The 17,038-nt window shown below is 42.0% G+C and overlaps 1 protein-coding gene across 1 annotated transcript in view; it reads right to left on the reverse strand.

Moving 5' to 3' along the window:
* Nucleotides 1-3,783, reverse strand: part of PON1 (paraoxonase 1) — a 32,843-nt gene extending 29,060 nt beyond the window's left edge. Inside the window, exon 1 of the mRNA XM_068972385.1 lies at nt 3,689-3,783. Coding sequence (XP_068828486.1) covers nt 3,689-3,762 — 74 coding nt within the window. The 5' untranslated portion in view covers nt 3,763-3,783. The remainder of the gene's footprint in view (nt 1-3,688) is intronic.
* Nucleotides 3,784-17,038: the final 13,255 nt, after the last annotated feature.

Consider the following 17,038-nt stretch of genomic DNA (forward strand, 5'->3'; position numbering starts at 1 on the left):
TCGGCACAGATGGGCGGGAAGGACTGCTAAGCCAAGGGAGCTCCCTTATTTCCTTCCTCTGTGCTGCTGTCACCTCAGAAGCATCTGGGAACCCCTCAAGGCACATCTAGTATCCGTCCACGAGTTCCGTCCTGCTCCAGGACTATAGGACTTCTTGTGAACCTGCCCCATACGCCACATCTCTGAGCGGAAAAAAGTTGTATCTCCTCTGAGGCTTCACCTCGACCTTGCTGCTGGCCTCAGCATATAATCTTTTCCCTTCGCTCCCTTGGACAGATTCATGATTTTCTCTGGAATTCAGAAACCTTCTCTCTAAAATGGGGGTAAAGGTAATTTACTGACCCTCTAGGCTCTCTTCAGCTGGTTCTAAGTTGCGGGGAGAGGGGGGCTGCAGGATTTGAATGTCCTTTTGAAACCGCACACCTCGGGTGGGAAATCGAATGCAATCTTGCCTCACGTGGGGCAGGAGCCCAGGTGAACCTCATGTGAGACTCCAACCCCCAGTCTTCTGACTGAAACCGTGCACCTAGTCTCGGGACTTAATGAAGTTCAGGAGAGGCAAAGTGAAAGGTAAGAAGTGGATTTATTAATATCCTTTGTATAGAAGTTGCCGGGCAATGGGGCGTGAGAGGATGGTCGTGTCTCAGGTTTCAGGCGAGCTCTTGAGAAGGTCTGCCAAGTGAGGGTGCTTGGCGCTGGGCAGGAAAGACGGCAAGAGCGAGCCAGAGTAAAGGGAGGAGACGTACAAGACTGAGGCAGAATGCGGGCATCTTGGAGGAGGAACACGCAGACTTCCTGGCAATTTCCCTTCCTCCCCCATCTGAGCTGCTTGAAGGCTCTACACCATCTTCCATCCATCCCCATAACCACCCATCCTGTTGTTTAGTTGCTAAGTCATATCTGACTCTGCAACCCCATGGATTGTAGCCCGCCAGGCTCCTCTGTCCATGGGATTCCCCAGGCAAGAATACTGGAGTGGGTTTCCATTTTCTTTTCCATGGCATCTGCTCCACCAGACATCAAACCTGTGTCTCTCATCTCCTGCATTGACAGATGGATTCTTTACCACTGAACCACCCATCCTCCCAGCTGCACATTATTCCTACTCTGCTCTCTGTTCGAGCCCTCTTTTTCATTCAAAAACCATAGGTCCACCGCATGGCCACTTTCTCTTTTCAGTCATCTGATTACAACCAGAAGTTAAAGGACTGAGGCTCCCTCCCCACGTGCTGGACTCAGGTGGTGAAAGGAAAACAGGGAGTTCTCACTCCAAACCAGAACTGGTCTTCCCACTGCAGCGTCCCCATGGCAAAGTGGTTCTGGGAGGCGCCCTAATCAGACACTGACATTATGTTAAGCTATGACCATAGTGTACTTTGGTCCCTTCAGACAAATCACAGTCAGGCTCGGGGGCTCCAGAAACCTGCTGCCCAAGGCCAGACCTCAACTTCTCTTGAAATTTAAGTCTTGGTGCAAATCAATGGTATAGAATAATTGGTCTCAAACTGTATCCCAGAGAGTTATACAGGTGGTACCAAGAACGGGAGTAAAGGATGTGGGCAAATAAGTCTGTGAAATGACAAAGCAAAATCATTTTGTGTATTTTGTTACTGAAGGACTTTTCAAAGTGTTTAGTGTGCCAGAATGCACTGTCAATCTCTAGGAAAAGGCTATAATAGACATTTCCCAAATTTATTTTGTCTCAGTTCAGTTGCTCAGTCGTATCCGACTCTTTCCAACCCCATGAATTGCAGCACACCAGGCTTCCTGTCCATCACCAACTCCCAGAGTTCACTCAAACTCACGTCCATCGAGTCCGTGATGCCATCCAGCCATCTCATCCTTTGTCGTCCCCTTCTCCTCCTGCCCCCAATCCCTCCCAGCATCAGAGTCTTTTCCAATGAGTCAACTCTTTGCATGAGGTGGCCAAAGTACTGGAGTTTCAGCTTTAGCATCATTCCTTCCAAAGAACACCCAGGGCTGATCTCCTTCAGAATGGACTGGTTGGATCTCCTTGCAGTCCAAGGGACTCTCAAGAGTCTTCTCCAACACCACAGTTCAAAAGCATCAATTCTTCAGCGCTCAGCTTTCTTCACAGTCCAGCTCTCACATCCATACATGACTACTGGAAAAACCATAGCCTTGACTAGATGGACCTTTGTTGGCAAAGTAATGTCTCTGCTTTTGAATATGCTATCTAGGTTGGTCATAACTTTCCTTCCAAGGAGTAAGCGTCTTTTAATTTCATGGCTGCAATCACCATCTGCAGTGATTTTGAAGGAACCTATTTTTTATAGAGCATGTTTTGTGACTTGTGTGTGTTCCAAGGAACAAACTTGGGGAAGTATTAATGCTGGCTCAAATAAGCTAAGACTTCATGTTGAGAGAGAAACTTTTTAGGGTAGTAGTGGTAAAGCTATACTTTATGTATATATGTATATATATATGCATTATATACACACACATATAATGTATTTACATAAATGTATTAATATTATATATAATGCATAATGTATATAAGTATATATTCTTCTTTGACAACAAATAGTACCATGGTTAGTGAAAATCCACAAACTGTAATTTTTACATGATTAAAAATCCCAAATCACTGTCTGTTTCTTACTTTTTTCTAAGTTTGTGATTCCAAAAGTAACCAACAATTAGAAAAGAAAATCCCAATATTTACAAAAATCTATTCTGAATGAATGTATGTTGCTAAACAGTCAACAGGGTCATATGATCTTTTTCTGAAAGTCCAAAATGTTCGGTTTGATTTTTAGTAATATTTTACTTCAAAGTCAATAACATATGACCGATTAATCGTTAGGGTTAGGATGATCTCTAGACTTTGAACCCCTATTAAAAAGTTATTATGAAACACTGATACTTTCTTAGAAAACTTTTCCCCCTTGTATAGTACTTAAAAATTTATAAAACCTTTAAGGGAAGCAGAACACTTCTAAGAAAGGCACTTTTCCCTTGAAGGGAAGCAGGACACATTTATTAAATACTTACTATATCCCAAGCACATTGTTGGGTGCTTCTTATATGAAGCTTTGGTGACACAGTAGCCAACATACACTGATATTCATGAAAAATAAATGTGAGAGATCCTACAATGGGAGGGACACAGCAAGAACCCAGGACATCAAGGTCTCTCCTCTAACCCCTGACACATCTCCACTGCAGCAGGTGGCCGTTCCTTCCTATCTGCTCCACTGCACACGGGAGTTTTCTGACTCAGCGAGGCCTCAAACTGAGCATCTCCACGCTGGGAAGTTTTCTGCCACAGCCAGGCAACTGAGTCTGCAGCTTCTTCCCTAATTCTCACAATATCAGAGGCCCCCTCCAGTCTGGTTATTTATTTTGCAGCAAATCTGAGAAGTGAATCTGTAGCCAAGATACACCAGTATTTATGAAAAATTAATTGGTGTGTGACAACAGCTTGGCCACTCACCCCAAGGGCAATCGCCTCCTTAGCCTCTCTCCCAGGCCGTGAGCAAGGGTGATCAGGTGGTTGGGGAAAGTTGCATATTTATGAAATCGCTTTGGGATGTACATCCTGCACTTGCCTTCTGATTTTCTAAGAGCCTGGAGCCAGCTTGGGAGTGGAGGGTGAGGGGAAGACTCCCGGGTCTGGCTAGTGGATAGGACAGACAGTACAGGAATGGGCTGCAGCCCAACTCACAGATAAGAGGACCGGTGATCCCTGAAGAATGCCAGCCCCAGTCCCAAGAGGGTGAGCACCAACAGCTTCGCCATGGCCTGAGACAGGCGGCAGGATGGACGGACGCACACGGGAGAAGGGGTGGAGACCCTGCGCACCCGCACCCGCAGCCTAGGGCTGCTCTGGCGTTGGCCCCGCCCTCCCCGCCACGGGGCGCAGCTCACCCCGCCCGCCCTGCCCCGGGACTGCAGGAACTTGGTTGGGGTCAGCGCCTGCAGCCAGGTGCTGCGCGCGCTCCCGAAACTTTAAAGAGAGAACTAGCTGCCTAGAGCGGGGAGAAAGGGGAGAATAGGCAGGTCGGAGGAAACGGAGAGCGGTGGGAAAGGAGAGCCAGGCTTTGAGGAACGCTCACTTTGTGCCAGCAAGGTCCTAATCCTGTGACTCAGCGGGGTTCAGTAACTTGATCACTGTGACTCAGCCAGAAAAGGCACAAAAGGAAAGAAGGGCTGTGATTGGCACCTCTTAAGATACAAGTTTATTCTCACCCAAGACTACCGCCACGTGGCTCCGTGAGACATCTGCATATCAAGCTTCTCTTTCAGCACCACTCATCAGATACCTCTCTAAGGTGTTCATTCATTCCAGACTCTTGGCTGACATTGAGTTACCTGTTATGTGCCAGCAATCAGTAAAATATATCACTCTTGCATATGCTGTGGATAATCCGTGTTTGCATTATGGGGATGCACATCCTCTATGGAGAACAATAAAGCAGGGAAAGGCATAGAGCAGGCATACTGAGGTGCCATTTAAGAAACGGGTGTCCAGGGAGGCATCGCTGATAAGGCGACTTCTGAGCAAAGCAGGGTAGGAAGTGCCTCTACCTTCTGCCTTCTCTCCTGTTACCATGAATGAGACTTTCCTGTTCATGAGAGACCACCTCTTCTCTTTGCCCTAGATTTCTTTTTTTTATTTCCTTCTCAAGAATTTTGGTCCCAGTTACAACTTCTCTCTTCTACAACATCTTCCTCTTCTCTGGAATATTGCCATTAGATACAGGCATGCTTTAGGTTCACTCATAGTTTTCCGGGGAAAATACTCTGTGATCCCACATTTTAACTACCTACTGCTTTCTTTGCTGCTTCTGTAAAAAAGCACTGATAAAATCTCTTAGACTTGTCGACAGTTGCTGCTTCCATTTTATCACCTCTTGTAACAGATTAACAATGGCCACAAATTCTTTGACACTCTTCCTATTGAAAAGTGCGGTACAAGATCCCTCTTTTGACACTGGTGCTGTCTCTGTGAATGCCTTAATTTATAGAATGTAGTGGTGCTGTCCAAGTTTTTAGGCACAGCCTTAGAGACCAGGGGCTTCCATCTCTTGTCACTCAAACACTTACTCTTCCATCTTGAGTTTCTGCTAAATAAATCTGACCACCTCACTAGTGTGTCCATATGAGAGGGTCTGAGCATGTGGAGAGGGCAAGTGGCCAGCTAAGGCCAGCCTTCTAGCTATCTCCACCAAGGCACTGAAGCCTTTTTGGACACTTGAGATTTGTCCAGCCACCCAGAGAGTATCACTGAGGCACCATCCCAGTTGATACCCAGTTGATGAAGCAGAAGAATCAACCTGCTGAATCTTGCCCAAATTCCTTACTCATTGTGTGTAAACATAAGAAAATAAATTTTTGTCTTTTCTGTACTCTGACCCCAGGGCATAAAAAAGAGGCTGGCAAAAAGTCATCCCTTATTAGACATTAGACCGGTTGGCTGGTGAGCATATACCTTCCCAGGTAGCGCAGTGGTAAATAATCTGCCTGCCAATGCAGGAGTCACAAGAGGTGCAGGTTTGATCCCCGGGTCAGGGAGATCCTCTGAAGTAGGAAATGCAAGCCACTCTAATATTCTCGCTTAGAGAATCCCACGGGCAGAGGAATGTGGTGGGCTACAGTCCATAGGGTCACAGAGCCAGACATGACTGAGCACGCAAAGATGAAGGATGATGATGGCTGGTGAGCGTTGATGATGGCTTTGTGCTCACTGCCTGGTTGACACTTCCACTGGGATGTCTTACAGTCTCTTCAAAATGTCTCCAAATCAGAATGATTGATTCCCTCCCACCAGCATGTTATATCCTCCAAACCCTCCACACTTTAATAAATGGCACCACTACCATCTAGTTGCTCCAACTCTAAACCTAGATGCTTTTGTTCATCCACCTCTTCCTCTCACATCTCCTTACACGGGTGTATCAGTCATAGGCTCTACTTCTATATTAATTGTTTACTGCTACACAACAAATTACATAAAAATCTCACAGTCAGAAGACATTTCTTGTCTCTTGATAAACCCATAGTTTCTATGGGTCAGGAATCAGCATGGCATAGCTAAATACCTCTGGTTTGAGGGCTCTCATGAACTGACAGTCAGAGTTGCTCTGATGGTTAATTTCGTGTGTCAATTTGACTGGGCTAAGAGATGACCCAGTTGCTGGTAAAACATTATTGCATGTGCCTGTGACAGTAATCCCAGAAGAGATTAGCATTTGAATCAGTAGATAAGATCAACTCTCATCAATGTGGGTGGGCATCACCCAGGCTGTTGAGGGCCTAAAGAGAATAACAAGGTAGAGAAGGGACGACTTCTCTCTCTTTACTTGCGCTGGCACAGCATCCTTTCCTGCCCTTGGATACCAAAGCTTCTGATTCTCAGGCCTTCAAACTCTGGGACTTATACCAGGGGCCCCCTCATCTCTTAGGCCTTCAGACTGGACTGAATTATACCTGGTTCTCCAGCTTGCAGGCAGCATATCCTGGCAAATATCAACTTCTGTAATCCTGTGAGCCAGTTCTACAATAAATCTCTTATCTCTCTCTATATATATCCATCCTCTTTTACTGGAGAACCCTGACTAATAGAGCTGTGCGTGCATGCTAAGTTGCTTTAGTCATGTCTGACTCTTTGGGATGCTATAGACTGTAGCCTTTCAGGCTCCTCTGTCCATGGGATTCTACAGGCAAGAATACTGGAGTGGGTTGCCATGCCCTCCTCCAGGGGAATCTTCCCGACCCAGGGATTGAACCCACATCTCTTACGTCTTTTGCTTTGGCAGGTGAGTTCTTTACCACTAACGCCATCTGAAGGCTCTACTAGGATGGGATGGAGGGGGTGAGATCAGCTTGCAAGATCACTCATAGTTCTTAGCAGATTGCAGTCCTTTGCTTCATGGACCTCTCCACAGAGTTGCAGCACAACAAGGTAGCTGGCTTCCCTCAGGATAAGCAATCTACCCAAGCAAGACAGCATGCCTCCCAGATGGAAGCCACGATCTATTAACAACCTAACTACAGAAGTGACATCCCTCAATGTCTGCCCTAGACTCTCTGCTAGAAGCTAACAGCTATCTCCAGTCCCCCTTTTGGAGAGAGGAATTAAGCTCCCTCTCTTGAGGGGAGGCATATCAAAGAATGTGTGGGCATATCTGTAAAACTGCCCCAACTTCCAAATCAGTCCTGAATCAGCCCGCTTCTCCCCTTCTCTACTGATCAGCACTGTGGCTACTATTGTCTGTAGGCACAAACAGCCTCTTCAGTATTCTCTCTCTAACCCTCCAATCCATTCTCCTCACTGCAGGTGATTTTTTAAAAATGTGAATAATACCATATCATTTCCCTGTCTCAAGTCCTTCCTACTGCGGCTTCTCATTTTACTTTCTCATCAAAGCCTAAAAGGCCACGTGAGATCTGGCCTTGTGCCTGTGATCTGACCTGATTTCTTATCCTCCACTCATGAATGTTCCAGGAATTTTAGCCTTCTTATACTTCTGTAAACATGCCAAATATACTGTACCTCATCCTTCTTGTCTTTGCTAGTCTTTGGCTAGAGTATCCCCTGTTCCCTTACCTGCTCCCTGACTGCTCCTTGATTTTCTCTCTCTTGTCATTCAGGTCTTAGCTGAAATGTCACTTCTCCTGAGAGGCCTTTTCTCGTGTTACTGTCTATAGTAAGCTCCTCTTGCGTCCTCTGCTCACCACCAGTCACTAAGATCCCAGAGCTGATATGAAATGGTTGGCACCAGTAGAGAAGTACTGGTTATTAGAATAGTGATATCTTTCTGTACTGATTGGTAAATACTTCTTCAAACCTCCCAAGGGGTCCTCCACAATGCGGACCATTTCCCGTCTTTGGAAAACCACCGCCCCCTGTCCCCCCACACACACACCCCAGGATGAACCGGTGACTAAGGAGTTACTGCCTGGCACAGTAGAGTCTCCAGACTCTTCTCCCACAGAGGGCCCTGCTTAGTTTGAGAGTCTGAGAATGTGCAATACCAGGTGTTAAAGACTTGATGACTGTCACCCCTGCCTTCACAGCAACCTTCTCCATAAGAGTCCATCTTTTTTCTCTGTTTGCTCACTTATATGCAGCCATTAGTACTTAAACTTGAGGAAGGCACAGGCTTTGACTAATTTGTCATCTTTCTTCGCAACGCCTAGATCAATTTCTAGCACATAGTAGGTATTCAAACATTTGGAGAAGGGGTAAAAGAAGGGATGAATGGCAAAGGATGAGGATAAAGGAAGGAAGGAAGACATGGGACTGAAGGGCGGGTTGAAGAGTAGAGAAGAGAGGCCACTTCCTACTCTTCTGACCTGGTTGATTTGTTAACTAATTCACTCATTGTATAAATTATACAGTATATGAGTATCCTTTGCAATTTGCTTGCTCTACTCTGTCAGACCTTAGAGCACAGATTCTTTTAACTTCTCTTGAAGGGTCTCAACCAGCTTTGAAACTGCTGAAGGCAGTAAAGCCCCTCCTTGGATTCACACGCCCACAAAACACTCACATTCCCTCTCAGTAGTTTCACATGTCCAACCTTGAAGCCTGTGATGACCAAGGGCAGAGATCAAGAATCCTTGTCCAAAAAAAAAGTGAAAACTCTTGACCAGTGAATGATTTGCTGTGGACTGTCAATTGCTTTGAAATGACCTACTCTCTGCGGAACTCTTCCTCTGGGCCTCTGTACCTACTCTTTGGTTTGGAACGATTTTTTCCCAAACCTCTCTAGTCCTCATTGTTGACATGTCCACATCTTACTTGTTCTTTCAGATGTCAGTTTAGGACATATTTCAAGTAGTCTTTCTTGACCCTTAAATCTTCAATACCCTTCTCATATACACAATGCTTCTTTATCATTCTTACCACTCTGTTTATTATTAGTATCTTCCTACTGTTTTGCTTTATTCACTAGGCTATAAACGTATATAACAATGCCTTCATTGTTATAGTTTGATACCTGGTATAACACCTAACACAGGTTAGATGCTCAATATATGTTGTTCAATAACTGAATAAATGTTTGACAAACCATTCCTGGAGCCTCTGGAATACTTTAATATGCCATAATTTATTAACTTTAAAGTATCACAGGTCTTATGTTTATTATTTTACTACTTTCATTGTTTTGTTATTTTATATGCCACTAGAAAAGAAAAATGGACAGAGGAGCCTGGGAGGCTGCAGTCCATGGGGTCGCGAAGAGTCAGGCGCGACTGAGCGACTTCACCTTCACTCTTCACTTTCATGCACTGGAGGAGGAAATGGCAACCCACTCCAGTGTTCTTGCCTGGAGAATCCCAGGGACGGGGGAGCCTGGTGGGCTGCCGTCTATGGGGTCGGCACAGAGTTGGACACGACTTAAGCGACTTAGCAGCAGCAGCAGCAGAAAAGAAAAAGCTATTAATTAATCTATAACAAAATTCTTTAAAACCTATCAGTTATACAGTGATTTCCTATTTAAGAGTTGTTAAAATGTATAAAAAATTATAATGGAATCCATGAAATACAAAAGTTTAAAATTAATGGGAAGCTTTGTGGGTTTTTTAAACTTAGAATTCCTTTTTATTACAGCAACTTATAATCTAATATTTTTTAAAGTCCTGTCTCAGATATCACCCAGACTTTTATAATTCATTTCCTCTCCTCTTTTACTCCTCATGTGCTAAATAGTAATTTGCACACATTGAAATGTTAGTTCTTAAATATATTTGGTAAAAAGCACATCTACTAATTCTTACACAAACCTGAACTCACTGACTGTTCAGTAGAACCTGTCAATGCATTGGCAGAGAGCCAGAAACAAATCTGCCAAGCTTAATTCTGTGCAGGCACAAAGAGTTGATCTTATGGCTGCTCTTGCTATTCTTCCTTTAGAAGGTGCTGAACCTGGTTGGCAGTAATTGCAATGTTCTCAAGTATCTGCAAGTATGAAGTTCCAATGTCCTAAGAGCTCCAATAATACCATTCTGCTCGAGGCATCTCTAATAAAAATACAAAACAAAATCAAAAAACCAACTCAAAACCCACCAGACTTGAATCCTGGATTCATAATCATTTTCTGAACTTCTATAGTAGCAGAAATAAAATGAAGATAATTCTTGTGGGTTTATTATATGAAATAAATGGAGAAAATCTGTGAAACTGCTATGCAGAAATAAAGCAACCGTAGTGCAAATAATCAAGTTCTATCCAAGTATAGAAAAAGTGCTTTCACCTCACAACATCCTGGTAGGTGAGGGGCCAATGTTATTATCCCCGTTTTATGCAAAGTCATTAAGTTAGGAAATGTAGGAATTTCAAATATGTATGTCCAGCTTTGGTGATCCTAAATTTAAGTGCATCTAAAAACAGAAAGTGTTAGTTACTCAGTCATGTCTGACTGTTTGCAACCCCATGGACTGTAGCCTGCCAGGCTCCTCTGTCCATGGAATTCCTGACCCAGGGATCAAACCTGCTTCTCCTACAGTTCAGGAAGATCCTTTACCATCTGAGCCACCAGGAAAGCCCATGGGTTTGCAGAGAGTCGGACATGACTGAGCGACTAACACTTCAGAAATAGAATTTCAAAGTATATAAAGCAAATAGAGACACTACTACACCACTTCACAACAGTTATCTAAGCATTAGATAAACAGTTATCTAAGTCATCTCCAAAACTGAAAAACATAAAGTTGAATGATAGAAATGATAAAAAGACCAACGATCTATGAAATAGAAAACAGGAGAGAATACCCATTGTGTAGAAAGCTGTTGAGTCATAAGATGAGGTCCTTATGCATGCTACAATACGGTGGCACTTTGAGAATATTACGCTGAGTGACAGAGGCCTGCATACTGTGATTCCATTTACGTGCAATAGCCAGAATGGGCAGATGCACAGAGAGAGAGCAGCTAGTCGTTACTAGGAGTAGGGGAAGAGGGTGACAGAGAGTAATGGCTTAATGGATATGGCTTTCCTTTTGGGGTAATGAAAATATGCTGGCACTAAATAGTAATGATGGTTGCATGATACTGTGAATATATTAAAGCCACTGAATTGTATATTTCCAAATGGTGAATTTTATGTTATGGGGGTTTTACCACATTAAAAAAATCAGAGGACAAAATATTTAGAAAATGATTATTGAAAATATATAGTACTAAAACTTACAAATCTTTACCAAGACAGAGGTTACAAAATCTAAAGAGAATATTACCACAAATCCTAAAAATATTTTTATAAAATAAAAATGTATTATGAACTACTTATCCCACTAAATTTGAAAATGTAGATGAAAATGATGAAATTCTAAACTTACAAAAAATATACAAGAAGAAACAGAAAAATCTCAATAATTGTACATTTATTAAAGACACTGAATCTACTATTTAAAAGAAAGAAAGAAAGTGGAGCAACAGAAACTCTCCAGCATTATTAGTGGAATGACTACCTTGCAAAACTGCACATATGCTTGTATGGAACTAAATTGTGTGCTGGACATGAGTGTATCCTATTAACTCCAATTCTGCATGTATACCTGACAGAAGTGTTTACATATGTGAACTAAAATACACTGTACAAGAAGGTTCATTGCAGCTTAGTTTATAATTAAAAAAAACAACCTGGATGCAGTATAAGTATTCATCAGTAGTAGAATGGATAAATACATTGTGGGATATTCATACAATGAAATACTATATGCAATAAATGAAAAAGAATACTGTAATGTGCTACAACAGAGGCTTACAACAATGGTTTATTTCTCACTTATGCCACATGTCCATTGCAAGTTGGCTGCAGCTCTGCTTCCTGTCATCACCAATCCAGGAGGCAGTCTAGCAGGGCAGAGGGCATCTAAGACATTACCAGTTTGGAGGCAAACAGAAAAGAAACACAGTGAAACATGTACACTTGATATTTCTACCTGGAAGAAGCGGCATGTATTACTTTACCAACATTTCATGGCCCATAGTAAGCCATGAGGCCACTCTTTAAGTTCAGCAGAACAGAGATGTATTGCCAGCCACTGAGAATAGCATACCAAGAAGAGAACAAGGATATTTGGGCAACAGTTATCCAACCTACCGTAGAGGTTGGGAAAGTGAATATCTGGCTTTTCTCTTGGGCTGATGGGAGTCATGCTGAAGGTCAATGTCTGGTTCCTTGAAAGTAGAGGAATTTAAAAGCTCATGTTTTATTGAGAGAGTACTCATCAGGAAAAATTCTGGAAAGATAGCAAGACAAGAAAAGGAAAAGGATCAAAATATTTAAACCTATTAATGGTAGGGCACATCTAACTTTATTGTTTCCATTAATTCTATAATGTGCGTGTTTGTGTATGTGACTTTTAGCATACAATGTGATTTTCAGTACCAATGGACTCATCTAGAATCCACTGATAACCCATTTCCCAAAGATCTTGAATTTACACTCTATCCACAGACAGTCTCCAGATTCACTACGGAAGCCACTCTTTTTTTCTGTAGTGAAAATTGCCAATAGTCCAGAGAATGTTCCAACTGTACTTCATTTAGGTTTTACTTAATGGAATCAGTGACATTTTACAGGTTCATGTAATATACCAGTTAGCTGTTAGAAACCACAGAGCTCCATTTCCCAAAATCATCCCTGATGAACCCAGCTTTTTCTGCTCTGTCTGTGGTAGAGAGTATCAAATTGTGTGTTAAAAGTTTCCATTACATTCTCTATTCCTACTTAAGCACGTTCCTCTTGGATTTCCTCACTTGCCCTTTTCTATGCTAATTATGGTCTTTTACGTCTCCAATAAATTATTTTCTAAACAACCTCATTGCATGGGAAAATTGAATTTTGGCAAAAAGTAAGTGATTTGTTTTTTGCTGTAGACAGTTTCCTGCAGTATTGTGATGTATAATAGTTTGAACAAAAATACATCAATAATATGTGTGCAACCAAGTCTTCTGTGATGGTGTGGTAGAGGCACTAACTCAGCACCTTCCACCTCTTTTCCAACATCCTTTGGGTACAGTGTTTTAAAATCCTGGCTACATATTCGAACCATGTAGGGAGATTTTATAACATAACAGTGTCTGAACTTCAGCAGGGGTGTGGGTGAATATGGAGGGAGTCAGATACTCCCTTCTCATGCGCCTTCTTCCCCTTCAGAGGTGATAACTAGAACCTATACTTCCACAGCTCTTGAAGTAACAGTACAGGATGTGATTTTGTGCCTTAAATCAGAAGGGCTTGAGCAAGACTGAAATTTGAAACCTTGAGCAAAGAGGCAGTATAGCAAGCGTCTGCTCTGCTAGTTAGGCTGCAGGCGTGGTTCTGGATCCTAGAGTTCTTATGATTCCTTGAGCTCTGAGTCTTATTTATCATGGCCAAAATTATCTACACTCCCACAAACAGTGCATGAAGTTCCATATACCCTTACCTTTCTGTCAACACTCGACAATATTGAGTCTTTTAATTTTGCTAGTCTAATAGGTATAAAGTAATTTGAGAGTGCTGTTTTCATTGACGCTCCTCAGATAATTGAAGATTCTAAGCTTTTCATGTGCTTCATTTTAGCCCCTCTTGTGCAGATTGCCTCTTCACATTATTGCCTGTTATTCCTTGGGGTTACTGTCTCCACTTTGTTATTCTCAAGAGTTCCTAGCATATTCTACTCTTGAATATGTTGTCAGTTGAACATTTCAAGTATTTCTCATTCTGATATTCATCTATAATCTTTGTGAATGGTGTCCTTCGCTGAATGGAAATCCTTAAGTTTGATGACTCAAATTCGATCAACTTTCTTGTCTCAGAGTTTCTATTTTTGAAACATTGTGTCAGAAATCATTCCCTATCCTTGGGTCATAGATACTTTCCTATATTGTCTCCTATTAAGTCTAAAGGTTCTTGTGTAGATTCTTGCTTAGTAGTTACCTAGCGATGTTAGGTAGGACATAGTTTTATTTCCTTGCATAATGTGAATTGGTTTTCCCACTTCCATTTCCTAAACAAACATCCTGACCCTATTAATTGGTGCTGCTAATTTTATCTTACTTGAATTCCCCGGAAAATACGTTTCTGAGATCTCTGTTCTATTCCACTGGTCTATTTATCTTTTTCTTGCACAAATACTAAACTGTTTTTATTATTAGATCTATCCCTGCCCTTCATTTTTCTGAAACTGACTTAGCTTGTCCATACATATAAAAAAATCTATTGTGAGGTACATTGTATATACTCAAAAGTATATAAATATATATATATATATAGTTATAGAAAAATTATAAAGAAATATCAATGTAAACCACCATCCAAGTCAGGAAATGCAATAATGCCGGCACTCCAGAAGTTTTCCCATGTATTTCGGCCTGACTACAATCCCACCTTCCCTAGAGGCAACCACTACCCTAACTTTTGTGATAACCATCATTTCCCTGTTCTCTCTAACGTAACCATCTAAGCATATTTCCCCAAACAGCATTGTTTAATTTTGCCTTTTTGGGGATTCCTCTTAAATAAAATCATTTTAATACTTTATGTATTAATTTTTATTTTCTTTAGCTCAACATTATTCATGAAATTCTTCCATGTTTCAAATAGCACTAGTTGTATACATTGCTGTGTACTGTTACATTGTATGAATTTACTACAATCTGTTTATCCATTTCAACTTTGTTAGCATTTGGTTATCTCTAGTATTGCTTCTTTTAATTTGAAAAACCTTGATTACAAACACAATTTCTTTAATGGTAATAGAATCATGATTTATAAACTCATCTTGAGTCAGGGAAGGAACTATGATAGAGGACACTGGCTACTTACCCAAACCCTTCCTCTTTGGGCATAAGGAGACCCAGCTGAACTAAATTTCCCAGCTTCTCTTCCAATTAGGTATTGCCCTGTGATATCCTTTATTAATAGAGTGCCAATAGAAATGCCATTTCCAGGTTGGGCCTGAAGATATTTGGCATGTTTCCTCATACTTTCTTTTGCTTTTCTTTGGGATGGAAACCAATATGATGATTGTTCATGAAGATGTTGATGCCCTACAAAATATACTCTCTTGCATGAAAACTGCTAGACCCCTGGAGTACCACAAGGACCAGAATTTTCATGCCGAATCTGTCTGAGAAACTGTTATCTGAGATCTCTGACGTGAAAGAGATTATAAATATTTTTTTAAAGTGAGGAAGCATATATGCATAACACTGGCATATAACAAGTACTGTTCTAAAATTTATATATTTTAACTCTTAATCCTCTTAAAAACTGTAAGTGCTCATTCGTCTTATTACTTCTATTTTAAAGCAGAGAAAACTGAAACTCAGAGAAGGCCAGAGTTGCACAGTGAGTAAGTAACTGAACTGGGGTTCAAATCCAGGAAGTTGGACTCCCCGTCTGTGCTCCCACACACTATGATGTACTATCTGTAAGCTACTGTCTTACAACAGCTAGCGCGCGTGCATTCTAAGTTGCTTTAGTCATGTCCGACTCTTTGCAACCCCATGGACTGTGTAGCCCAGCAGGCTCTTCTGTCCATGGGATTCTCCAGGCAAGAATCCTGGAGTGGGTTGCCATGCACTTCTCCAGGGGATCTTCCTAACCCAGGGATCGAGCCCACAGCCTTTATGTCTCCTGCACTGGCAGGCGTATTCTTTACCACTAGCACCACCTGGGACGCCTGTTACAGCAGCTTACTGTGGCCTTAAAAATACAGGAATTTGAGCATAGAAGTGGGGTTCAAAAAATAACCTTAAATATGTGGTTAGATTAGAGTTGAAGAAACATTTCAAAGGCTGCAAACTGGAAATCCTTGTAACATCTTCACACAAATATTTAAGAAAAACATTTCCTCCAATAACTTGAAAGGCCAGCCATTTCCCCAAAGAGCAACCGGAATGTTGTTGTGTATTGGTAGGTTGGTCCTTGACATTTTTAGTACAGGACAGTGATACAATTATGTGTTCAGGTAAGAACTAGCAGGCCTAAAGCAGACGCTGTAGAGGTCTAGAAATGTGGTGCTATGCCCCATGGCAGGAGGAAAACTGGCTACAGCTCGTAGCCTTTCTCAAATACTTCCTAGTTAGGAACACCAAGCTAGCCAGCACTGTGGGAGGTATTCAGCACTTGTCTCCTTTTACCCATTCCCTCAAATGGCCTCACAGGAGGCAGCCTTTAGGTGAGGGAGAGTGAAATGGGTAGACATGGAAACCAGGAAGTAAATTAAGCTTGAAAACTGTTCCAAAAAGGAATCTGAATTTGTTGTTGACACATGGCACTTACTGGAAACAAACAGATGCTGAAGCCTGTCAAATTCTAAGTGGTTTACATTGCATAACCAACCAAAAATCTGACCTGGAAATGTCCTCAGACTTTCAAACGTACACCTGTAAGAAGGAGGCTACTAAAATTACATAGTATTTCTAAGACTCACTTTCAGTGTGGTCTTAAAGCATAATATACTAGAAAGAATTCCAAAAGGATAAAATTTGGACTCACAGGGGACCTAGAAAAATACACCATTACTAAGGCAGGTAACCTCATTTCCTCCCAGGTGGAATCATCTCATTGGTATGGACCAGAGACTGCTAAGTGTATTCTAGTCTTTCTTTTAAGAGAAGAAACAACTGTTTATTATTGTTAATTATTGATATTCTGCTCATACTCAACCATTGTAATTGGATGTGTTGTGGGGACAATATTTTATTTTCTAGGCTGCCCCATGTAGCCAGATCTGGACCTAATGGAGAGATCAAAACATCACCCTGAGATCCTGTGCTTTGAACGGAAGGGAGAATTTGGGTGGGGCTTGGGGTTATCTTTCTCGGTGAGGGGTACAGTGTGTGAGAGAAGAGTGGACTGTCGCTGTTGACCAGAGGGTAGACTGTGGCACAGAACACTAGTTGTTCACCAGAACTTCTTCATTCTTCCTCCTCGAACGTATGTCCCTCCAGTTGTATTACATCACCCATTTTCCCCTGCAGTTAGTTAGGTGATGCCATGCGGTTAGTTTTTACCATCGGTGAGGGAGTAAAAGTGATGACTACCACTTCTGGTCCCGGGACTTAGGA

The sequence above is a fragment of the Capricornis sumatraensis genome, chromosome 5 (genome assembly GCF_032405125.1).
Source record: "Capricornis sumatraensis isolate serow.1 chromosome 5, serow.2, whole genome shotgun sequence".
NCBI classification, from domain to species: domain Eukaryota; kingdom Metazoa; phylum Chordata; class Mammalia; order Artiodactyla; family Bovidae; genus Capricornis; species Capricornis sumatraensis.